The sequence below is a fragment of the Bufo gargarizans genome, chromosome 6 (genome assembly GCF_014858855.1).
Source record: "Bufo gargarizans isolate SCDJY-AF-19 chromosome 6, ASM1485885v1, whole genome shotgun sequence".
Classification (NCBI taxonomy): domain Eukaryota; kingdom Metazoa; phylum Chordata; class Amphibia; order Anura; family Bufonidae; genus Bufo; species Bufo gargarizans.
In genome coordinates, this window is record NC_058085.1 from 218,652,854 (window position 1) to 218,679,690 (window position 26,837).

The 26,837-nt window shown below is 44.0% G+C and overlaps 1 protein-coding gene across 3 annotated transcripts in view; it reads right to left on the reverse strand.

Annotated features, from left to right (window-relative positions):
* Window positions 1-26,837, reverse strand: part of MTG1 (mitochondrial ribosome associated GTPase 1) — a 356,260-nt gene that overhangs the window by 276,878 nt on the left and 52,545 nt on the right. For all 3 annotated transcript variants that reach the window (XM_044296242.1, XM_044296244.1, XM_044296245.1), the window contains exons 3-4: window positions 13,702-13,806; window positions 11,206-11,286 (exon numbers count right to left, since the gene is read on the reverse strand). In XM_044296242.1, the coding sequence (XP_044152177.1) occupies window positions 11,206-11,286; window positions 13,702-13,806 (186 nt within the window). The remainder of the gene's footprint in view (window positions 1-11,205; window positions 11,287-13,701; window positions 13,807-26,837) is intronic.

Here is a 26,837-nt window from a genome sequence, read left to right on the forward strand (position 1 = left end):
CTGGCAACCCCATTATTTGGCACCATCATGTCCGAGTACCGATTTTCCCTCATAATGAAGAATTTACACTTCACCAACAATGAGGAATTTGACGAAGCCACACATCCAGCACCAAAACTGAAGAAGATCTGGGAAGTATTCCAAATGATCATAACAAATTTCCAGCAGGCCTATGTGCCAGAGTTTTTCTTGTTGCTATTAAGGTTTAATTTCACATTTTTTCTTTTCACATTTTTTTCACATGGTTAAGGTTCCGGTGCTATATTTCACAGTAATGAGAAGAAAAACGACCAGACGTTTCGGCCTTTCACGGCCTTCCTCAGTGGTCTAAATCTATAAGAATAATACATATTTATGTCATATATGTGTTGGTACCTTCGCTACATGAAAAACAATGTTTTAGGAGAAGTTTTTCTAGTATACATATATAGATATCCTCATATGCAATTAAACATAACAAAAAATTGTAGAGAACATTATAGAAAAAATTATTATGTACAAAGGATATAGTATAAAAACAATAGATAGCTTATTGTCATCTGTGAGTAAATCAGATTTATTAGCGATTATAGTCAATGAAGTATAGTATGCTAGTATCGATAAGTGGGTTATAGACTGTGGTGCCTCACAGTGTCATGGTTGCATTCCTGGCGGTTTTGCCCAATGTAAAACACATTTACATTATTGTAGCGGTATATTATATAGAGGATCCACTAAACAGGCAGAGGATCTTGTGGAATGTTTGTATATAACTCCAGAGAGGTATACATAAGATTAATGCGCTGTGTCTATCACTGGGCAGCCCCATGAGTGCACTTCATTTAATCTATAATCTAGAGATTAGTAACCAGTTATGATTACTGGCAGTTGTCCCCTTGTCCTACTGATTAGGCATATATAAATCTCTTAAGAATATATAGGCAGCCGATATATCGGCTTCTAGATAGTACAAAAGCAGGCATAAATACATTGGATGACACGCACGTGGAAACACCATAATTACCTTGTCTGCTGTATGTGTTGGGTGAAGCGCCGGATGCACTGAATGCGCGCCAGTCCTAGTGCCTTTTAAACATGAGGGAAGCGCTGCTGCGCTCTGAATTCTGGGGCATGTTCGATCATGTGATTCGATGGGGGCGTGTTTTGTGCATTCCACTTGCGTGTCAAGCAAGTGGATCCGGCCGTTCACCGGGCTGTATTGCGCATGCGCAAGCAGAGCGGAACTGTCCTGCGTTCCACCTGCGTGTCATTCGTGCGGCTCTATGCTAGTCAGAAGGAAGGAAATTTTATATGATGTGCCATAATGCTATATTTGTGCTTTAATGTTGCGCTAGACACCCTCATGTGTCTAGATAGTGGGGCCATATATAATTGAATATAGATCCTAAGCAGAATTCACATCACATAAAACATCAGATTACATGACAGGGGATAGATAGGTACACTGAAATAAACGGTACAGCACCACATTATATCCAAGCATACTTTTGTTAGATTTGATTTGAGATAGAGAACTACTGGTATATAGTAGACTATGATGTCCCTAATGTAATGGATGATTTGTGGGGTGGATAACGGGACAGGGAAAAGCTCAGGAAGACGGGGGGAAGGGGGGGGGCATGGGGGGGAAAAGGGAAGAGGTAGGGAAGGAGGAGGGAAAACAGGGGGGGGGGGGAAGGGGGGGCGGGGGGAAAGGGGAAAGGGGAAAGGGGGGGGGGGTTAGTTATCTCACCCTCGCAGGTCGTATTGTCAGCGGGTCTGTAATGGAAAGTAGAAACTATGTCTGCCTTTACCAAACTGGTAAAGGCAGACATAGGTAGTCTTACCAAGTTACCAAAACAAACTTTCCTGAGGAGTCAACGACAAGGGACATTTCCGTGTTTACACTGCGCACAATGCTCTAACGTCACTAGAGGCGAACATGTCACTCATCCAAGAACTGGACGACGATACCAGATAAGGGGATTTTTTACATGTGATTCTAGTTTTGTAGTTTATGTACTGAAATGCCCATGCGGACTGGCGTATGTTGGCGAGACAACTCAACATGTGCGAGATCGTGTAAGCAAACACAAATCCACAATCAGACTCTGACACACCCTACTACCCGTCCCGTACCATTTTAATGAGAAAAACCATCGGGTATCCCAATTACGGTTCCAAGTACTAGAACAAGTGGACCCTCCAAGACGCGGCGGAAATTGGATCCTACATTTAAAACAAAGAGAAGCGTATTGGATCCACACACTCGGGACTCTCTCACCGCATGGTCTCAATCGGGAATGTGATTTTTCTATTAATATCTGATGTATTGGATCAATTATAAGTTCTATGTATAATTAACAACATTTCTACTTTCCATTACAGACCCGCTGACAATACGACCTGCGAGGGTGAGATAACTAACCCCCCCCCCTTTCCCCCCGCCCCCCCTTTTTCCCCCCCTGTTTTCCCTCCTCCTTCCCTACCTCTTCCCTTTTCCCCCCCATGCCCCCCCCTTCCCCCCGTCTTCCTGAGCTTTTCCCTGTCCCGTTATCCACACCACAAATCATCCATTACATTAGGGACATCATAGTCTACTATATACCAGTAGTTCTCTATCTCAAATCAAATCTAACAAAAGTATGCTTGGATATAATATGTGGTGCTGTACCGTTTATTTCAGTGTACCAATCTATCCCCTGTCATGTAATCTGATGTTTTATGTGATGTGAATTCTGCTTAGGATCTATATTCAATTATATATGGCCCTACTATCTAGACACATGAGGGTGTCTAGCGCAACATTAAAGCACAAATATAGCATTATGGCACATCATATAAAATTTCCTTCCTTCTGACTAGCATAGAGCCGCACGAATGACACGCAGGTGGAACGCAGGACAGTTCCGCTCTGCTTGCGCATGCGCAATACAGCCCGGTGAACGGCCGGATCCACTTGCTTGACACGCAAGTGGAATGCACAAAACACGCCCCCATCGAATCACATGATCGGACATGCCCCAGAATTCAGAGCGCAGCAGCGCTTCCCTCATGTTTAAAAGGCACTAGGACTGGCGCGCATTCAGTGCATCCGGCGCTTCACCCAACACATACAGCAGACAAGGTAATTATGGTGTTTCCACGTGCGTGTCATCCAATGTATTTATGCCTGCTTTTGTACTATCTAGAAGCCGATATATCGGCTGCCTATATATTCTTAAGAGATTTATATATGCCTAATCAGTAGGACAAGGGGACAACTGCCAGTAATCATAACTGGTTACTAATCTCTAGATTATAGATTAAATGAAGTGCACTCATGGGGCTGCCCAGTGATAGACACAGCGCATTAATCTTATGTATACCTCTCTGGAGTTATATACAAACATTCCACAAGATCCTCTGCCTGTTTAGTGGATCCTCTATATAATATACCGCTACAATAATGCAAATGTGTTTTACATTGGGCAAAACCGCCAGGAATGCAACCATGACACTGTGGGGCACCACAGTCTATAACCCACTTATCGATACTAGCATACTATACTTCATTGACTATAATCGCTAATAAATCTGATTTACTCACAGATGACAATAAGCTATTGTTTTTATACTATATCCTTTGTACATAATTTTTTTCTATAATGTTCTCTACAATTTTTTGTTATGTTTAATTGCATATGAGGATATCTATATATGTATACTAGAAAAACTTCTCCTAAAACATTGTTTTTCATGTAGCGAAGGTACCAACACATATATGACATAAATATGTATTATTCTTATAGATTTAGACCACTGAGGAAGGCCGTGAAAGGCCGAAACGTCTGGTCGTTTTTCTTCTCATTACTGTGAAATATAGCACCGGAACCTTAACCATGTGAAAAAAATGTGAAAAGAAAAAATGTGAAATTAAACCTTAATAGCAACAAGAAAAACTGTGTGCTGCAACTTCTTTACTATTATATGCGACTGAATAAGTCCTTGCAGGCACCAGTTAACTATACAGGTGTGCGGTACTCCAAAACTCAACTATGTGCCAGACAGAGACATCAGCATTGATGAAAGTCTGATGGCTTACAAAGGACGCCTCAGCTGGATTCAATACATCGCATCCAAGAGAGCGCGGTTTGGAATAAAATCCTATATGCTCTGCGAGTCTACAACTGGCTATATATGGAATTCCATCATATACACCGGCAAAGGAACACAATTCAACCCCAGGTACAGCGGCTATGGGATGGCAACGTCATCAGTCCTTTCACTGCTTGAACCATTGCTCAATAAGGGGTATTGTGTGACAACAGACAACTTTTACACGTCACCTGAGCTGTACGAGTTTCTACTAAAAAACAAGACTGACGGATATGGAACCGTTAGGGCCAACCGACGTGGCCTGCCATGTATGTTTTCCAAGAAAAAACTGAAAACAGGAGAAATGGTGGCCTGGCAGAAAGGAAAGATGATGGCAATGCGTTGACGTGACAAAAAAGACATGTGCCTAATGAGTACAGTACATAACACCTCCACTACCACGGTCCACACAAGAGGTGGGAAAGATGTCATAAAGCCACAACTTGTGATCGACTATAATAACACCATGGGATGAGTCGATAGAGCCGATCAGGCGATGACATTCTATCCAGCAATGCGGAAGCAACAAAAAAAATACTACAAAAAAATATTCAGGCATCTCCTGGAACAATGTCTGTGGAATGCCTATATACTGTAGAAAGGAAAGAGTGACAAGCCTCTTGTTCACTCTGACTTCATCTGGAAGGTGGCGGAGCAGATTTTTGTGAACTACCAAACGCCATCAGTGGCCGTGAACAGATCTGGACGTCGCGCTGTTGACGTTGTAAACCCAGAGAGGCTGACTGGTCGTCACTTTATGGTTTACATCCCGCCAAGCGCAAAAAAGGCAGCACCTACAAGGATGTGTGTAGTTTGCTGCTCAAAGCGAGATGGAAATGGAAAAAAAATCCGAAAGGAAACCAGGTTCCATTGCCCTGATTGTGACGTTGGTCTATGTGCAGTCCCATGTTTCCAAATTTACCACACCCAGGATGTTTACTGAATTTTCTTTTGTTTGACAAATTTAATTATTAATTACATTACTGAATAAAATTATATTATTTATTAGATTATAACTCATGATTTTATTTTTTCGAACTTTATCACATCTGAGAGGTCTACTAGAGTCTTCTTTGGTCAGGTTTAAGTAAGTAATTACTAAGAATTGCAGGCCTACAATACATAACACCAAATTTCCATGCAAAAAAATGGTACCACTTTTGGAACAAAATTCCTGACATAATCATACCGCCAGGGAGGTTAATATGTTTTCTGTATAATTCTCTGTCGATTGTGTAACAGTACCATCTAGTGGCCGTTTTACATACAATTGCAGTTATTTCACACTACAAGTTTGGTCCTACTTCAGCTTCTTTATCTTAGGGACATCATCATCTCTGCACATAGCAGCCATTTTCTTAATTCACAGTCATCACTGCATGAGGATAGCACATGGCTTGGAAGCCTCTTGAGACATCCTCTAACATCTAAGGTCACAGTAGCATCGCTGGTATGTCGGTATGTCACATAGCCATATTACAGCCTGTTTTGCATCTGTTTTCTTATGTATTTTGCATATCCTTTTCCTTTATAGCAGCTTATAGTTAGCAGCTAGGGACCATGCTTGTTATGCAGATAGGTAGCATGCTCTGGTTTAGATATTGTGAACTGTACATTTAATAGTGGCCCAAACCAATTTATACACCGAACAATTCATTGCTCAGAACCCTACATCACCATACACTAGACCCCTAGGTTTGACCCCAGTAAATGCAGCAGAGATGATGAAGTTTTGGGGACTTGTGCTGCATATGGGTGTCGTTAAGAAGCCAAACGTTAGAAAATATTGGAGTTCGGACATTTTCTACCAATTTATTGTAAACTCCAATTTACAGTAACACCATGACCGAGAAGCGATTTGAGCCAATTCAGAAATTCCTACACTAAAAAGACAATGCACAGTGCCCACCCCATAACGACCAGACATTTGACCATCTGTTCAAGGTTAGGCTTGTCCTTGACTACTTTAACACCAGGTTTGCTGAGGTGTACACCCCTGATAAAAATGTCTGTGTAGATGAGTCCCTATTAATTTTCAAAGGGAGGGTTAGATTGTGCCAGTACCTGCCTAACAAAATGGGCAAGGTATGGCATTAAAATATACAAACTCTTTGAGAGTAGATCTGGGTACACCCACAAATTCTGCATTTACGAAGGGCAAGATTCCAGAATAGAACCCCCAGAATGCCCCCCGTCCTAGGAGTTAGTGGGAAGATTGTGTGGGAATTACTGCACCCACTGCTGGATAAGGATTACCACCTCTATGTAGATAACTATGATACCAACATACCCCTATTCATGTCCCTAACTGCCAGGTACTGTGGTTTGTGGCACAGGGCGCAAAAATCAGAGAGAGGTCTCCCTAGATCTCTGGTAGGGCAACCACTGAGAATGGGTGAAAGCAGGGCTCTCCTTTATGAGAACATGTTGGTGGTTAAGTTAAAGGACAAACGGAATGTCCTTTCACTGACCACCATTCACACTAACACCAGCTCCCCTGCTCGAGGTACCACAACCACTACCCCCAAACCAGTTTGCATCCTGGACTACAATAAGCACATGGGAGGGGTTGATCTTTCAGTTCAAGTTCTGAAGCCCTACATTGCCACACGAAAGATGAAATTGTGGAACAAAAAGCTGGCTGTGTACCTGTGAATTGTACAATGTGTACGTGCTATTTCAATCTGCAGCCCACACAGAAACTTTCCTTCAGTTCCAAGAAGTGGTATTCAAGGCCCTAATTTTTCAAAGCCAGGCCAGGGAGGGTCCCAGTACTTCAGAAAGTCCATGGTGCCCGTGTTATACCAGGGCAACATTTTCCAGGTCAAGTCCCCCAGACAGCAAGGAAGGGAAGGACCCAAAAAAGATGCAGGGTGTGTTCCAAAAAGAGGATAAGGAAAGACACCATTTACAACTGCGAAATTTGCCCGGAAAAACCTGGCCTGTGCATGCAGGATTGTTGTAAAATCTACCACACATCCATGGAGTATTAATTTAATTTCATCCTTTATGTACCCTGTAGTTTTACCACCTTATATCTCTGATTTAGTCTGCATAGCGTACATATCCAATTTTCACCAACCAAAACATATTCATTTCTGTGAAACACCTGTTTGCTGAAAAGAACCCTTTCGACCCATTAAAATGTTCGTACGGGGTGCACTTTCCAAAATGGGGTCATTTGGGGGGGTTTTCACGGTACGGCCGCCTCAGGGTGTCTTCATATGCGACATAGCTGCCAATTACCATTCCAGCTAAATCAGCTCTCCAAAAGCCATATGGTGCTCCTTCCACTCTGAAGCCTGCTGTGCGTCCATACATCAGTTTATGCACACATATGTGATGTTGCTGTATTCGTGGGGAAATGGGAAACAAAATGTGGGGTGCATTTTGTCCTGTTACCCTTTGGGAAAGTGAAAAATGTGGGTGTAAGGGCTGCTTCACACGAGCGGATGCCGTGCGTGACATCCGCTCCGTGAATGACAGCCAAGACCCGATGCGGACAGCAGAAGCACGGAGCATTAACATGATTGATAATGCTCCGTGCCCCTCTCTGATCTCTTTACTACGAAATCACAGTGAGATAAAGTTGGCACTGTGATTTCATAGTAAAGAGATCACAGAGAGGCACGGAGCATTATCAATCATGTTACTGCTCCGTGTCTCTGGTGTCCACATCGGGTCTTGGCTGTCATTCATGGAGCGAATGTCACGCACGGCATCCGCTCGTGTGAAACAGCCCTAAAGCAACCTTTTCATGAAAAAATTGCAATTTTTCATTTTCACTGCCAAGTGTTTCTTAATTCTCTGAAACACCTTTGAGGTCAAAGTGCTCACTGCACACCTTGATAGATTCCTTGAGGGTTGTAGTTTCCAAAATGGGGTCACTTTTTGAGGTGTAGGGGGATCAGCTCTCTTTTGGGGGTGATTCTCACAGATATCTTCAGGACACCAAGTTTAAGATCCAAACACGGTGCTTTATTGCGGCACATCGGCATAAACATAAACAATAATACAAAATAATAAAACACTCGTCCGGCTGGGCTCTAACTAAACAAACAGATCCCTGACTCACCTAAGTCCCTGTGAACGCCCTGTGAACACATGCGGCTTTCTGAGCCAATGTCCCACAGCCTCCTGGCTGTACAGAGCACAGTACGCCCACGGTCTCCAGTCCAGTGTCTCTTGGGGAATCGTGGTCTCTCAGCCCTCCTGGCTTGGACCACACTGACAGAGCCTCCAGGCCTCTGTCCACAGGTAACACACACACACACACACACACACACCCCCAAGGCCGAAAAAAGACATCTGTCCATCCAGTTCGGCCACAGGGTAAATTATTCTAAGAAATAACCATCATGGTGGAGTAAGAATTACTTTCAGTTTCATTCTAACAAACATTGTGCAAAATATAAAAAATGATCACTTGTTAAAGGGTTTCTACCACTTGGATTTCACATAATTAGGTGTCAGACACTAGCGCTCCGCTAGTGTCTGCTCTGCCAAACTATCCTGCTATAATAGCTTTTGGGGCAGCCGTTTACCTAAAAAAATGAACTTTTATTAATATGCTAATGACCCTCTAGGTGCTATGGGGGCGTCATTAGTACCTAGAGGATCGGTCTACCTTCTCAAGATGCCGCCGCTCAGCGCCTCCCTCCAGCCCGCCCATCTGCTTCGGAATGCATCAAACGGACGACTTCACGCGCATGCGCCGTGCACGGCTGTATTCGGCGCATGCGCAGTGAATGTCCGACCGCTTCCCTGCTCAGACATCTCCACTGCGCCTGACATCTCCACTGCTAATGACGCCCCCATAGCACCTAGAGGGTCATTAGCATATTAATAAAAGTTCTTTTTTTAGGTAAACGGCTGCCCCAAAAGCTATTATAGCAGGATAGTTTGGCAGAGCAGACACTAGCGGAGCGCTAGTGTCTGACACCTAATTATGTGAAATCCAAGTGGTAGAAACCCTTTAACAAGTTCCTCTTTTAAATTAAAAGGTTTTCCGGGATTTTATTACTGATGACCTGTATCTTATCAGTTAGGGACACCCAGGACCCCCGCCTGTGCCGGCATACATACATAATTCCTCTGGGTAGCCATCTTATATGCTTCTGGCCTATGTAAAAAGCTGTGAACTCTCATCTTTCTGAAGCCTGGGTCGCCTATGATATAGATGGACACTTTTATTACCACTACTCTGTAAGGCCAGCAATAAAAGGTCATAAAGGCTATACCAGGCCCAGCTCATCCTATAAGATAAGATCAGCTCGCTGTCAAGCCTGGCTGGAGCGTGACGTCATTAATTTCCAGGTCTGGTTTGAGGAGAGCTAATAGCCCTTAATTAGCTCTGGGCATAAAACCAGTCCACTTTCATATTTCATTTAGGAATCAACTTATGCCCTTTCTGACACCAGATCCAGGCTCTACAGAGTATTGTGGTTAATTGGGTATCAAATATGACTAGAGGATGTGATTCTGTAGCTGACCTATGGGTGGTAGAAGAACTACAGGTCCCAGCATTACCGTGTGTGGTCTCATTCTGTAGGTAAATAAATAAGGATCGCAAATATGTATTCTGTATAAAAATATGCCGATGTATCAGGGAGATACGAGCTTAAGTATAATCCTCATTGTAGGAACTGAACTTTGATGGGGTCATAAAACACTTGGAGGCCAATCCCTAGGATTGACAGTCACTCTGCTGCCATTGGCTGACAGGAGTAAGTCTGCCCATGGGAGAGTTCATAAAAACCCATGCACAAGGACAGAGGAGAGAGACCCATGGAACATCACCAGACACTTAATTGGACATTGACAGCATATCCCTGTATCAGAAGAACTTTGAGGGTCTCCCCTGATACATACTGAAAAGGGGTTTGCAAGGATTCAAAAAGGACATATGAGCGACCATCTGAAACCCTCCAGAGAAACTAAGTATTCTTTCATCTTTTTCCCTTTCATTTGAACTGTCGTGATTATTTATATTGTTATTATTATTCTGTAGTTTTATAGTCATTTTCATTAGACTTGTCTGCACTGCTTTTTACCGTTTATTAAAGATTATAAAATCTAAGTGGCCAAGTCTTCCATATTCTAAGCTGCTGAACAACGTACCTTGCCTCTGAAGAGACGTTACCAGGTAGTTAGTTAAATTGCATTTAGGAATTGTAGCTGGGGGTGATTGACTGCGGTTGGTCAGTAAGTGATATCCGGTTCATCCACTAATCTGTGTGATAGTGAATGACCCGGATAGTCGGCTCGTGGACCGGGAACCCACGTGGTGGCAGTTACCGAAGTATAGTGGGGGGTGTTAGCCGAATGTAATACCCCGGTCACGTGAGGTCTCTGTGTGTGCGCAGACTCAGTCACAGACCACTACGTCAGAGCTGTGGGATCCGGAGCGATCGGATCCATAGTTCGTGACACCGCCGATTAGCCATTTTCCCCTTGCTTACCAAGCATAGCACCGTACATTCCATAGTGGCAGTGCTTGATATAACAGCTCAGCTGAATAGGGCGAAGCCGGTCCAAGGCTATGTGACCGATGAACTTGTCATTCAGCCTACAAAAAGCAGAGAGAAGGCAGCTGCCTTCTCGAACAGCTGATCAGTGGAGGTCCTGGATAGGTCACCAATAAAAGAACATTTTTGGGAAAACCCCTTTAAAGGGGTATTCCCATCTTGGACATTGGGGGCATATCACTTTGATACGTCCCCAATGTCCTATATGTGTGGGTCCCACACCTATGCTTAGAACGGAGCCCACAAAGTGTCGGAGGGCACTACGGCCACTCTCCATTCCCATTCATTTTAATGGAAGTTCCGCACACCACTCAGCTATTTTCAGCAGTCCCACAGAAGAGACTAGAGCGGTGGCAGGGCTTGCATGGTGAACTTACTATTCACTTCAGTGGGACTTCCGAAAATAGCCAAGTGCACCTAAGGAACTTAAAGGGTCCTTTAGGTTAAAGTGTAAGCTGAAAGTTAAAGGTTTGAGGTTACATGAACACATATTCAGTTAGCCAGCAGCAACCTGCCCATTCACCCAACTGACCTATAGCCAGAAAAGCAGAACACTTCCCACCTGTCTGATGTTCTCTTCTCTGATGCAATCAGTGTAAATGATCTTTCCAACTCCCTGTTTCTCTAGCTGAGTAGCAATTCTCTGAAAAGGACAAGGACATGCAAAGAATTAACACTTTACCAACATTATAATGAGAATTCTGAAAAAATATTACACAACTTCAAAGTTTCAAACTCAGTAGATCATCATGTGATCAATTGACGGCTATAAGTGCCCTTGTGAGCCAGATCTTTAGACACTGCAATAATGTTTTGTCTGCCTGTGTCCCGGCACAGGTAGCCGATTCATCCTCACTGCACTATGTGCGTCTGGACACAAGCAACTCATCCAGATAGCGACATGGAATGGCAGCCAGGTAAGTAGTCTTTTTCCACACTACAGGGCGCAGTACAGAAGTGTAGGGCACAAAGGAGGCACTGCTGGCAACACAGTTATACTGGGGGCAGAAAACGGGATGACAGACAAAAGAGGCACTACTGGGGGGCATTATAAAAATACAGAAGGCATTAAAGATAAAGATAGAGGGGGCACTACTAGAGGCCGTATAAATACTGGGGAGCATTATTATTGGGCACAATATGGAGGGCATTGCTACCAACAGGGGCACCCTTGCAGAGCATTATTACTACTGGGGACACAGTAGGAGCCACTACTACTAAGTGAGGGCACTCTGGGATAAAATTATTACTATTGGTGGGACTTTTATGAACACTTTAGGGGATATCTATATGGCATTTTTGTTTTGTAAGTATAGTGTTTGGAGACATTGGGGAGCACAGCATTGGAGGTAGCAGCAGTATTTAGGACTGTTGATGCACCAGGAGGGGGAGGATGATTGAAAAAGTGAGGATTTTAAGAGGTGTGAGTCAAACTCTGCAGAGAAGAGTTGCAGCTGGAATACTTTTTCATGACGGTCTGGTCCGAACGGAGAAGATAAGGAGAGAGAACATCTATATGTGAGAGGTATGTAGTGCCACATGTAATGTCTAATTCAAATGTGACTTTAGCAGTATGGCCGGGGGGGCACTATTTCAGTTTTCACCTCAGGCAGTAGAAGAGGTAGAATTGGACCAGGCCACACCTGTCAACTGTATCTGTGTCCCAAGGATACAGATACAGTTGTGAACACAAACTGCTGCCAGGAATGGCCGGATTCCTGGCTGGCCGGATTAGGGCCCTCAGACATAACTTTGCTTGCGGCCCCAGAAATGCCAAGCGCACCGCTGCTAAGGAGGATACTAAACCTAAATATGGTGTGTAGAAATGCACCAGACTTTCCATAGTTGCTCAGGCTGGATGACAAATGTGGTACACTTTTGTCTATCTCTATACTAGTTACTGGTTGGCTTACTTTGGAACAGAATTTAACACCAGAACCATCTTCGGTCACAACCCTTTCCTGTGAAAAAATGTCTATTTTCTGTTAAAATAAGCTTAAGGCTACATTCACACAGCCGTTTTTAGAACAAGTTAAAGGCTTTGGGGCTATTCACATGGCTGTTTTTTTTTCACGGCCAGTGAATAGCAGGCATAAAAAAAATAGAACATGTTCTAATTTTGGCAGTTTTCACAGCCAGATGTAAAACACTGAAATCAATGGGACAGTTTTTAACAGCCTAGAGACAGGAGTGCACCCGTCTAACGGCTGTTAAAAAATGGGTACACTAGTGCAATATGGCCTTTTAGTGGATAAAAATTTGTTGCATCATCCACTTGCACGTGCAGAGGCAGTTGCTCCTCTTTATTCTGAAGGACCTGCACTCAAGCATGATGATGTTAACTCGTGATCATGCTGGGAGCGTGTGGTGACTTCATCATGCTTGAGCGCAGGTCCTTCAGAATCAAGAGAGGAGTGACTGCTTCTGCGCGTGCCAAACGGACAGAAAAAGGATGCGAAAATAGTTGAAAAATTACCATGAAAAACTGACATTGTGTCCGTTTTTTAATTGCTATTTTTTTCACTGTCATGTGAATGCCGCCTAAAGGGGTTAACCGGTAATAAATATTGATAACCTATCCCCAGGATAAGTGATCAATGTCAGATCAGTGAGGGTCTGACTCCCAGGACCCCTACCGATCAGCTGTTAGAGGAGGCCGGTGCTCTGTGAGCTCCGCAGCTCTTCCTAGGCCATGTGACATCACGTACATCGGTCGCATGGCTTAGTTCACTTCAATGGGACTGAGATGCAATACCATGTACAGCGCTGTACTTGGGAGAGATGCCAGGAGCAGGCTGCGCTCAACAGAGCTCCAGTGAGCACAATGGCCCCTCGTAAAAGCTGATCGTGGGGGTGCCGGGACTCAGACCTATCCTGAGGAAAGGTTATTTTATATTACTGTATAACCCCTTTGAAGCTAAACAAGTGTAAGATTGTTTCACATTTTGACAAAATTCACAAAAAACATCCAAGTTTGATCACATTAATAAATGTAGGCCACTGACATCAAAAAAGTTTGTCTGAAAAGAAAAACTTGTTGCCAATTTGCCTTATTTACCTTTCGATGAGAGGGGTCTGCCAAGTCAATCTTGTTGAGCACAAGTAAGTGAGGTTTAATTCCAAGATACTCTTTAAAGAGAGGGTTTCGTCCAGATAAAGGGATTTGTTGATAGTTACGGAATTTTTTTGATAAACAGCATGTGTGTAGACTTTATAAATATATATTACATATATATACCCTGCACATGTAGAGGCACTTATATTGTATTTACATTTAGTACAAGACTACTGATTGCCTACTCTTGACATGTGCATGTTTTGTTTTTTATTATTAAAATTTAACTTTTATTATTTGCTTTTTAATAAATAATGAACATTTAATGATATCTAACCTGCTGCTTTAAAACCATCTACAGAGACCCATTGTGTACTGTCATTTTATTTTTTTCTTTGACTATTATTTTGGTAGCGGCGCACTTGCTACACTTGCTACCCGGTAACTGCCTGCTTTCACACATTCACTTAGTCTGCTATAGTTCTGGCAGCGGCGCACTTACTACCTTTGCTACCTAATAATTTCTCAATGTCTGCCTACTTTCACACATTAACTTGGTCTGCTGTAGCCTAAAAACCTAATCACTGCCCCCCGACATGTTTCGCCATCTACATGGCGTCTTCAGGGGGATCGGGCAGACTTTATTAAAAAGCAAATAATAAAAGTTAACTTTTAATAATAAAAAAACAAAACATGCACATGTCAAGAGTAGGCAATCAGTAGTCTTGTACTAAATGTAAATACAATAGACTTTATAAAGACACCATTGCGTAGATTGAAGAAAGCCTAGATTTAAAAACACATATATAATTTCTATCATGGAGTGTATACAAAAATGAGGGGGCACTCTCAAAAGGGAACACTAATTGGATGATTACAGAATATTTATTTACTCTAAAAACACACCCTTAACCACTTCAGCCCCGCTAGGCGAAACCCCCTTCATGACCAGGCCACTTTTTACACTTCGGCACTACACTACTTTCACCGTTTATCGCTCGGTCATGCAACTTACCACCCAAATGAATTTTACCTCCTTTACTTCTCACTAATGGAGCTTTCATTTGGTGGTATTTTATTGCTGCTGACATTTTTACTTTTTTTGTTATTAATCAAAATGTAACGATTTTTTTGCAAAAAAATGACATTTTTCACTTTCAGCTGTGAAATTTTGCACAAAAACCGACATCCATATATAAATTTTTCGCTAAATTTATAGTTCTACATGTCTTTGATAAAAAAAAAATGTTTGGGCAAAAAAAAAATGGTTTGGGTAAAAGTTATAGCATTTACAAACTATGGTACAAAAATGTGAATTTCCACTTTTTGAAACGGCTCTGACTTTCTGAGCACCTGTCATGTTTCCTGAGGTTCTACAATGCCCAAACAGTAGAAAAACCCCACAAATGACCCCATTTCGGAAAGTAGACACCCTAAGGTATTCGCTGATGGGCATAGTGAGTTCATAGAACTTTTTATTTTTTGTCACAAGTTAGCGGAAAATGATGATGATTTTTTTTTTTTTTTTTTTTTCTTCTTACAAAGTCTCATATTCCACTAACTTGCGACAAAAAATAAAAAATTCTAGGAACTCACCATGCCCCTCACAGAATACCTTGGGGTGTCTTCTTTCCAAAATGGGGTCACTTGTGGGGTAGTTATACTGCCCTGGCAATTTAGGGGCCCAAATGTGTGAGAAGAACTTTGCAATCAAAATGTGTAAGAAATGACCGGTGAAATCCGAAAGGTGCACTTTGGAATATGCGCCCCTTTGCCCACCTTGGCAGCAAAAAAGTGTCACACATGTGGTATCGCCGTACTCAGGAGAAGTTGGGGAATGTGTTTTGGGGTGTCATTTTACATATACCCATGCTGGGTGAGAGAAATATCTTGGCAAAAGACAACTTTTCCCATTTTTTTATACAAAGTTGGCATTTGACCAAGATATTTCTCTCACCCAGCATGGGTATATGTAAAATGACACCCCAAAACACATTCCCCAACTTCTCCTGAGTACGGCGATACCACATGTGTGACACTTTTTTGCAGCCTAGATGCACAAAGGGGCCCAAATTCCTTTTAGGAGGGCATTTTTAGACATTTGGATCCCAGACTTCTTCTCACACTTTCGGGCCCCTAAAAAGCCAGGGCAGTATAAAAACCCCACATGTGACCCCACTTTGGAAAGAAGACACCCCGAGGTATTCAATGAGGGGCATGGCGAGTTCCTAGAATTTTTTATTTTTTTTGCATAAGTTAGCGGATATTGATTTTTTTTGTTTTTTTTCTCACAAAGTCTCACTTTCCGCTAACTTAGGACAAAAATTTCAATCTTTCATGGACTCAATATGCCCCTCACGGAATACCTTGGGGTGTCTTCTTTCCGAAATGGGGTCACATGTGGGGTATTTATACTGCCCTGGCTTTTTAGGGGCCCTAAAGCGTGAGAAGAAGTCTGGAATATAAATGTCTAAAAATGTTTACGCATTTGGATTCCGTGAGGGGTATGGTGCGTCCATGTGAGATTTTATTTTTTGACACAAGTTAGTGGAATATGAGACTTTGTAAGAAAAAACAAAAACAAAAACAAACAAAAAATGTCCGCTAACTTGTGCCAAAAAAAATGGCTGAATGGAGCCTTACCAGGGAGGGAGTGATCAATGACAGGGGGGTGATCACCCATATAGACTCCCTGATCACCCCCCTGTCATTGATCACCCCCCCTGTAAGGCTCCATTCAGACATCCGCATGATTTTTTACGGATCCATGGATACATGGATCGGATCCACAGAACGCATGCGGACGTCTGAATAGAGCCTTACAGGGGGGTTATCAATGACAGGGGGTGATCAGGGTAATCAGGGTAATCAGGGTGATCACCCCCCTGTCACTGATCACCCCCCCTGTAAGGCTCCATTAAGACATCCGCATGATTTTTTACGGATCCATGGATCGGATCCACAGAACGCATGCGGACGTCTGAATGGAGCCTTACAGGGGGGTAATCAATGACAGGGGTTGATCAGGGTAATCAGGGTGATCACCCCCCTGTCACTGATCACCCCCCCTGTAAGGCTCCATTCAGACATCCGCATGATTTTTTACGGATCCATGGATACATGGATCGGATCCACAGAACGCATGCGGACGTCTGAATGGAGCCTTACAGGGGGGTTATCAATGACAGGGGGTGATCAGGGTAATCAGGGTGATCACCCCCCTGTCACTGATCACCCCCCCTGTAAGGCTCCATTCAGACATCCGCATGATTTTTTACGGATCCATGGATACATGGATCGGATCCACAAAACGCATGCGGACGTCTGAATGGAGCCTTACAGGGGGGTTATCAATGACAGGGGGTGATCAGGGTGATCACCCCCCTGTCACTGATCACCCCCCCTGTAAGGCTCCATTCAGACGTCCGCATGATTTTTACGGATCCATGGATACATGGATCGGATCCGTAAAAATCATGCGGACGTCTGAATGGAGCCTTACAGGGGGGGTGATCAATGACAGGGGGGTGATCAATGACAGGGGGTGATCAGGGAGTGTATATGGGTGATCACCCGCCTGTCATTGATCACCCCCCTGTAAGGCTCCATTCAGACGTCCGCATGATTTTTACGGATCCATGGATACATGGATCGGATCCGTAAAAATCATGCGGACGTCTGAATGGAGCCTGACAGGGCGGTGATCAATGACAGGGGGTGATCAGGGAGTGTATATGGGTGATCACCCGCCTGTCATTGATCACCCCCCTGTAAGGCTCCATTCAGACGTCCGCATGATTTTTACGGATCCATGGATACATGGATCGGATCCGTAAAAATCGCATGATTTTTACGGATCCGATCCATGTATCCATGGATCCGTAAAAATCATGCGGACGTCTGAACGGAGCCTGACAGGGCGGTGATCAATGACAGGGCGGTGATCAATGACAGGGGGGTGATCAGGGAGTTTATATGGGGTGATCAGGGGTTTATAAGGGGTTAATAAGTGACGGGGGGGGGGGGGGTGTAGTGTAGTGTAGTGTGGTGTTTGGTGGGACTGTACTGACCTACCTGAGTCCTCTGGTGGTCGATCCTAACAAAAGGGACCACCAGAGGACCAGGTAGGAGGTATATTAGACGCTGTTCTGAAAACAGCGTCTAATATACCTGTTAGGGGTTAAAAAATTCGGATCTCCAGCCTGCCAGCGAGCGATCGCCGCTGGCAGGCTGGAGATCCACTCGCTTACCTTCTGTTCCTGTGAGCGCGCGCGCGCCTGTGCGTGCGCGTTCACAGGAAATCTCGCGTCTCGCGAGAAGACGCGTATATGCGTCCAGGAGGAATAAAGCAACCACCTCCCGGACGCATATACGCGTACGGCGGTCGGGAGGTGGTTAAAATATATAAAACATACATAAAAAATACATATATTAAATATGTCACATGCAGCAATCCTACACAATAATGTGAAACTGTAGGTAATTATAGCAGCATGAAAAGTGCAAGCAATGTCCCAATCAGGTTCTTGTAATGCTGGCACTGTAGCCAAATGTCCCGATCAACAGTCTTAATATTAATGCGGTACTGATATATAGATACGGCGCTATGGCCAATTGTATTGGGGCAATGATGGCAGCACTATGGCCAAGTTCCGATGGAGCAGTAGCGGTAGTGATCTACCTATGTCCGGTAATATGAGCGTACAGATATATGTACAAGTTGTATACACTGAGACCGGCCTCCGGTTACTTACAGTGTCTCGCAGCTTGTGGTGTCCCGGTCTTGCCCCTCCTAGCTGCCTGACCGCAGCGATAGCTTCCCAGGTGGCCGTACACTTGCTGCGTCCCACGTGGTGTACTCGGTCAAACGTGGCGTCCCACGTGACCTGGTTGTCTGGGGTTCCGAGTAGACGCTTAGCTGACTTCACTGTTGTGCGACTGTCGCTCCGATTTTGTACTGGAGGTAAATCTTATGCACTTGTATCTTCTGATATATAGCTTTCTTATTCTTGTTATGAATCCACGCTCACTCTGCAATGCCAGACGCGTTTCAGGGTCTCACACCCCTTCCTCAGTGGCCACCGAGTGAGTGGATTCTCACTCCTTATAAATGGTATCGTCTTACCCATAATAACACTTTTCTGTGCTTGTACTAATATGTGGAATGGATTTGGTTGCTACTTTCTTTATGTTACAGATAATGATTAAAATATACTTAAATGAAGATTATAATTATAAATATAACATACCCATATACTTAATTCACTTTAAAATTGGTTCATAGAGAATACAAGGTCAAAAAATCATTTTGAAGGAAACCGCATCAAAAACGCATCAATGTGAACTGCGTTTTATTCGTTTTTTGTATCTTTATAATCTGCAGGGTCAGATAGTCCTTCTAAAAGGAACCGCACCAAAAACGCATCAATATATGTTGCGTTTTATATAATATTTTATGGTTTGTTGGTCATGTTCATCAGAATTCATTGTTCCTAAGATCATTGATGAACATGACCAACAAACCATAAAATATTATATAAAACGCAACATATATTGATGCGTTTTTGGTGCGGTTCCTTTTAGAAGGACTATCTGACCCTGCAGATTATAAAGATACAAAAACCGCATGTAAAACGCAGTTCACATTGATGCGTTTTTTATGCGGTTTCCTTCAGAATGATTTTTTGACCTTGTTGTATTCTCTATGAACCAATTTTAAAGTGAATTAAGTATATGGGTATGTTATATTTATAATTATAATCTTCATTTAAGTACATTTTAATCATTATCTGTAACAAAGAAAGTAGCAACCAAATCCATTCCACATATTAGTACAAGCACAGAAAAGTGTGATTATGGGTAAGACGATACCAAGTGAGTGAGAATCCACTCACTTGGTGGCCACTGAGGAAGGGGCGTGAGACCCTGAAACACGTCTGGCATTGCAGAGTGAGCGTGGATTCATAACAAGAATAAGAAAGCTATATATCAGAAGATACAAGTGCATAAGATTTACCTCCAGTACAAAATCAGAGCGACAGGGGGCGGAGCTAGCGCCGGACGGAGATGGCAGCTTAGTTCACTGCTCTCCTAAGAGGATCGTTGTAACACCAGCTTACAGCAGCACTATCGGGTGAGAATGGTCAAGATCGGCAACCCGAGACAGGGTGATCACTCCACCTCCTCTAAAGGCCAAGTTCCGCCAGGAGAAATGGAGAAATTCCTTAAAAAGGCAGCCACAACGGTCACGCTGAAAGAAGCAAAGATGGCGCCGACGCCACAATCTAAAGCACAGAAGCGCGCCCCAGCTATCTCGGAGGGGGAAAGCGAAGCGGAGGACTCTCAAGCCTGCTCCGACCTCCCCCTTACCAGAAAGTACCTGGATCAAGCCCTGAATAGGGTTATGGAACCCATCTTTACAGAACTCTCGGCATTCAGACAGGAGGTGAGGCACATTGGGGACCGGGTTGAGGCCTTGGAGTCGCGCCAGACAGCGTCCCTATCCCATCATACAGCGGTGTCGGATGCCCTGCGCCGATGTTCCACCTACCTGAATGGGCTTCACAACGCGATTGAGGACACGGGAAAATAGAGGGCGCCGCAATAACTTAAGGTTTCGCGGGATCCCTGAAACAGTACTGCCGGAAGACATACCAGCAACGGTCATAGCTATCTGCGGTTCACTGCTGGGCCCCGACTTTCCCCAAGAAGTAACCATTGAGCGGGCACACAGGGCCCTCCGTCCGAAACCTAAACCTTCTGATCCACCTAGGGACGTTATTTGCAAGTTCCTGAACTTTCCGATTAAGGCAGCCATCTTGGAGGCAGCCCGCAACAATAAAGACCTTTCCTATGAGGACTGCAAGCTTGAAATCTACCAGGACCTGGCCCCATCCACTTTGAAGAAGCGCAGAGCACTGAAGCCTCTGACCAACTGGCTTCGGTCCAATAAAGTTCTGTATCGCTGGTCCTACCCATTTGGACTTTCGTTTGTTTTTGCGGGGAGAAGATTACTCATCTCGTCCTTTACTGATCTGCATGCCACCTACGAAACTTTAAATATTGACCCCTTGCCAATCGAGAACTGGGAGCTATATCAAGACCTGGGTGACCTTCCAGAAATTCCCAAAGTACTACCTTTTGAGGTCATGCGGACCCCGAAGACCTCCAGATCTAGGAAAAGAGGCCTGCAGTTCACCCCTAGAAGCTTATCACGGGATCACCAGTCCAATCCCCAGTAGTTCCCCTCTACATGATTGGGACTATTGGCCTGCTGTTCTCATTTTTCCTTCCTGAGTAGGTTATAGTCCCTCTTGTCTGCTAATCTGCTGTTGCTGATTTTGACATAATTTGTATATTCCCGTTTCCATGATCAGATAGATCCATTCTCCCTGAGAATTCAACTTAATAGCTATATTTGAGGTGTTACACGACCTCCCTTTTGGTCACAAGACCACACTTCCCCCATATGTATGTCGCATATACGCATATGCTTTGTTCTTTTTTGTTTTTGTTCAATGTTTTATGTTCTGTTTTCTATTCTCACCCTATTTTTTCCCCAAGGTATGAGACACCCCCAGTCGCTGTACGCGATCTTTGCTGCATCTGGGCCTTACTTGCACACCTAGAGATGGACATGCACGGTATCCCCTTGCTCTCTTGGAGGAGACATCATAGGCTTGAAGGTAACTCCACTCATACTCCACATTATGGCTGATCTCCATATTGCTTCCTATAATGTCAAGGGCTTTCACTCCCCTTCCAAAAGGAGTCAGGTCTTTGCCATTTTGAGGAAAGCCAAGGCCGAAGTGGTGTTCCTCCAAGAGACACATTATCGCTTTAACCGTTACCCCAACATGCAATTTTCTTATTTTTCAGATTGGTATCATTGTGGGGGCAATTCATCTGCTTCATGTGGGGTTAGCATTGGTTTTCATAAAAAGATCCCATTTAAACTTAGCGATCAAATCCTTGACCCAGAGGGAAGGTATATGCTAATTTAGGGCTCCATTGGCCAACAAGTATACACGTTTATTAACGTATATGGTCCCAACTCCAACCAGTCACATTGGATTGCCAACATGGTCCAAATTGTCAGCCCTTTTAAGGAAGGAATAGTGATAATGGGAGGAGATTTAAACGTTGCCCTATTCCCACAGCTTGACATCTCTTCACATAAGTCGTCCCACTCGGGCAAATCCCTTAAATTCATCAGGAAAAAACTGTGGGACCTCCACTTGGTTGACTCCTGGCGTTCCCTTCACCCCAATACCCTAGACTACACCTTCTACTCTCCTGTCCATGGCACGTACCACCGGCTGGACTACCTTTTTATTTCCAAGGAACATCTCCACTTATGTGGTTCGGCATCGATTGGTTCCATTCACTTGTCAGACCACTCTCCTATATTTGTCAGGCTGCTAGCCCCTGCAAAAAACCCCTACCTGTTTTAACTGGCGTTTAAACGAGACCCTATTAGGCTCCCAGGACTTGGTAGATCAAATTTCCAAGCACCTAACAGACTATTTCTCTCTGAATACAAGTACGGACATCTCTTCTAAAACACTTTGGGACGCCCATAAACCAGTTATTAGGGGCCACTTTATCAAGATTCTTCCAAAGCAGCTAAATTCTACATGAGCATGCAACATTTCGGAACTTAGATCCGCTATGCTTCAAATGCCGATGGGGAAGACCCCTGGCCCTGACGGGTTCCCACTCTCATACTATGAAACTTTTCAAGAACTCCTTCTCCCCCATCTCTTGAAGGTTTGCAACCAGTCCCTGCTGGGTTGCCCTCTTTCCAGAGACATGACTATGGCACATATTTCCCTAATACCAAAAGAGGGAAAGGACCACAAACAATGCTCTAACTATAGGCCCATATCCCTCCTAAACATAGACCTCAAGCTCCTGGCCAAAATGTTAGCCAACAGGCTGGCTGCTCTTCTCCCCCTTCTCATACATGGAGATCAGGTTGGCTTCGTCCGAGCTAGGGACGGTAAGGATAACACTGCCAGAGTGATCAATGTCCTTTGCCATGCCAAAAAGCTTTCTTCCCCTTTGCTTCTCCTCAGTACCGATGCGGAGAAAGCGTTTGACAGGGTCAATTGGCAATACCTAAAACAAACTATGCAGAGATTCGGCCTTCCTGATCCTTTTGTAAAAGCAACTTTTGCCATGTATGAGCAGGCGTCAGCTGGGACGAGACAGGCTGCCCCTTGTCGCCTCTCCTATTTGTCTTAGCACTAGAACCCCTCCTTGCTACCATAAGGCGGGATGAGGAGATTTCAGGTCTATGTTTGGGAGGCAGGGAACAGAAAGTGGCGGCTTTTGCGGATGATGTCCTTATGATGACAACTAACCCCCGAACCTCATTACCACGAATTCAAACACACCTAAATAGTTTCAGCCTAGCTTCAGATTTTAAAATTAACGCAGGTAAATCTCTGGTCCTTTGCAGGGGCATATCCCAATCTACAAAGAGCCAGTTGATGGTGGACTCACCCTTTAATTGGTCGTCGCCAACTCTCACATACTTAGGGGTCAAACTCAGCCCTAACATACAAGACCTTTTTTCTATAAACTATATCCCCCTTAGGGAATCCATTTTCGAGGCCATGGACAAGCTAGCTCAATCTAATCCAACCTTCTCCTGGTTCGGCTGTAAGAATCTCCTTACATCGTTAATCCTTCCACGACTTACCTACCTACAACAGGTGTTGCCTGTACCGGTTCCCAAACAGTATTACGAGCAAATATCTAAAAAGTTCAGGGCATTCATCTGGAATAATAAAAAGGCGAGACTGTCGTTCTCCCTTTTAACTAGACCTAGACAGGCAGGAGGGATTGGTTTGCCAAACCCCGAAACCTATGGTAGGGCTATCCTCCTTACCCGAGCGGTTGCCTGGTTGCGGCCCTCCCCGAAATCACCCATAGTGGACATTGAGGTGGACATCCTTAAGGAATCCCCCAGGGCTCTTCTGCTAGGCTCCCAAGTGGTTTTTCCGGGAAACTTCTCTGATTACCCAATAATAAAAGCCACACTAGAGGCTTGGAAATGGTTTTCGTCTTCGCACTGCTCCATCCCCTTTCCCTCTCCCCTCTTGACGGTAAAAGATATTGTTGACACAGCCCCTTCTCCCATAAGATCCGCGACCTCACAAGGGCTCAGGTCCTCACTGTTACCTGTACACGCCTTAGCACTATCCTTGGGAGTGTGGATGGACCACCAGACGACGAACACTCTCCTAAACCCCCATCCATGTGACATCTTCACTATTGTATATCTTAGAGCGTATTTGAAGCAGCACATAAATATAGGAGACTTGTGTCGCCCCTTGGGTTGGTTCGAGTCGATTATCTCCACTCATCCTACCCCTAGAAAACTTATATCACTGATCTATAGTAAACTTCGCTCACCTCCCATGCTGGCCAAGCCATCGTTTGTTAGTAGTTGGGAAAGGGATCTTAATATAGTAGTCCCGTTTGACTGCCTACCTGCTCTCCTGAGTTCTCCCCATGGGGCCTCCCGCTGTGTACGAATTCAGGAAAATAATTACAAGATCCTCACTAGATGGTACAACACGCCTGATAAGACTTCATTTTATTCTGAGTCAGCTTCTGACGTTTGCTGGAGGTGCCATGGGGAGAAAGGTACCTTTTTCCACATATGGTGGTCATGTCCTCTCATTTACAAGTGGTGGACGGGGATTTTTGCTTCCGCAAATAGGATCTGTAAGACCTCCTTTCAAGTTTCTCCGCAGCTTGCTCTCCTGTCCCTCCCCCCATCGGATCACACTGTAAAACCGCCATATGTGTTCACCCAAATGCTAATAGCCGCACGCCTTTTGCTGCCCAAGCACTGGCTGCAATCCCATATACCAACTTTAGATGATTGGATCAAAAAAATGGACCAAATTCATAGGTTCGAAGAACTTTCCTCATGGGAAATGCGATCCCATGCCATTTTTCTCAAGAAGTGGCTTCCTTGGTCGGTATTCAGGAACTCCCAGAAGTAAACCATATACCCTGCTAATGTCACTGTGCCCCCTGCTCCAAGGGAATAACCCCCACCTCAGATTTCCACCCCTTAGATAGCCTCCTTTCCTGGCAGCTCTTGGGGATGGAAACGTGATCTGAGAGCTGTCCGGCCATCCATGAAATTAGGACCTTTCCCCTCTTTGATACCATACCCAGCTTAGGGTTAAGCCGGTATTAAGGCCTGAAAATGTGTTTGCCCCTCGCCCTAGGATATATTTTATGATTTATTGTTCAAGTCTGCTCATATACTTGTCTCTCTTCAAATCAAATCAAATCTCACTTTACCTGACTGTGTAATGCTCTGGGTCCAAGTCCAGATTGCATGCTATGAATCTATGAATCTATGTTATGCTTCTAAATATAATGCACTGTACTCTGTATTGATTTGTGTCAGGCCTGCGTGCCTTACCTTGGTACCTTGTTACCCCCTGTTATTGTTGGAAAAACCAATAAAATACAAATAAAAAAAAAAAATCAGAGCGACAGTCGCACAACAGTGACGTCAGCTAAGCGTCTACCCGGAAACCCAGACAACCAGGTCACGTGGGACGCCACGTTTGACCGAGTACACCACGTGGGACACAGCAAATGTATGGCCACCTGGGAAGCTATCGCAGCGGTCAGGCAGCTAGGAGGGGTAAGATCGGGACACCACAAGCTGCGAGACACTAAGTAACCGGAGGCCGGTCTCAGTGTATACAACTTGTACATATATCTGTACGCTCATATTACCGGACATAGGTAGATCACTACCGCTACTGCTCCATCGGAACTTGGCCATAGTGCTGCCATCACTGCCCCAATACAATTGGCCATAGCGCCGTATCTATATATCAGTACCGCATTAATATTAGGACTGTTGAGCGGGACATTTGGCTACAGTGCCAGCATTACAAGAACCTGATTGGGACATTGCTTGCACTTTTCATGCTGCTATAATTACCTACAGTTTCACATTATTGTGTAGGATTGCTGCATGTGACATATTTAATATATGTATTTTTTATGTATGTTTTATATATTTTAAGGGTGTGTTTTTAGAGTAAATAAATATTCTGTAATCATCCAATTAGTGTTCTCTTTTGAGAATGCCCCCTCATTTTTGTATACACTCCATTATTCTCAGGTCTTGAGGGTAGGACCGGAGGGTGAGCACCTACCCATACGAGACAGGGGTGAGCCGCTGTATTGTATTTACTTTATATAATTCCTATCATGTTTTAGAAACTAACGTCCAAAACGGACAGCCTACTGAAGAATCTAAAGTCTTTTTCCATCTGCATAATGATGAAGGCTCGGGTTTGTTTTCTGACTGTAAACTAGAGAGATTTGATTAATTAAATACAACTGAAGTATCATTGTATTTCACAGTAACATAGTACATAAGGCCGAAAAAAGAAATTTGTCCATCCAGTTCGGCCTGTCATCCTGCAAGTTGATCCAGAGGAAGGCAAAAAAAAACTGAGGTAAAAGCCAATTTTCCTCACTTAAGGGGAATAAAAAATTCCTTCCCAACTCCAATCAGGCAATCAGAATAACTCCCTGGATCAACGATCCCTCTCTAAAATTTGTTAAGGTAGATTTAGACCTACCGGTAAATAGCTTTCCAGGAGTCCAACATGACAGCACTAAAGGGAAAGGAAGCACAGAGGTAAAAAGCCCCTCCCTCCGCTCCAACACTAGTGTTTTCAAGTCATCACACCAGTCAAAAGCAACATATATACAGGGAGTGCAGAATTATTATTAGGCAAATGAGTATTTTGACCACATCACCCTCTTTATGTTGTCTTACTCCAAGCTGTATAGGCTCGAAAGCCTACTACCAATTAAGCATATTAGGTGATGTGCATCTCTGTAATGAGAAGGGGTGTGGTCTAATGACATCAACACCTTATATCAGGTGTGCATAATTATTAGGCAACTTCCTTTCCTTTGGTAAAATGGGTCAAAAGAAGGACTTGACAGGCTCAGAAAAGTCAAAAATAGTGAGATATCTTGCAGAGGGATGCAGCACTCTTAAAATTGCAAAGCTTCTGAATCAAGCGTTTCATTCAAAATAGTCAACAGGGTCGCAAGAAGCGTGTGGAAAAACCAAG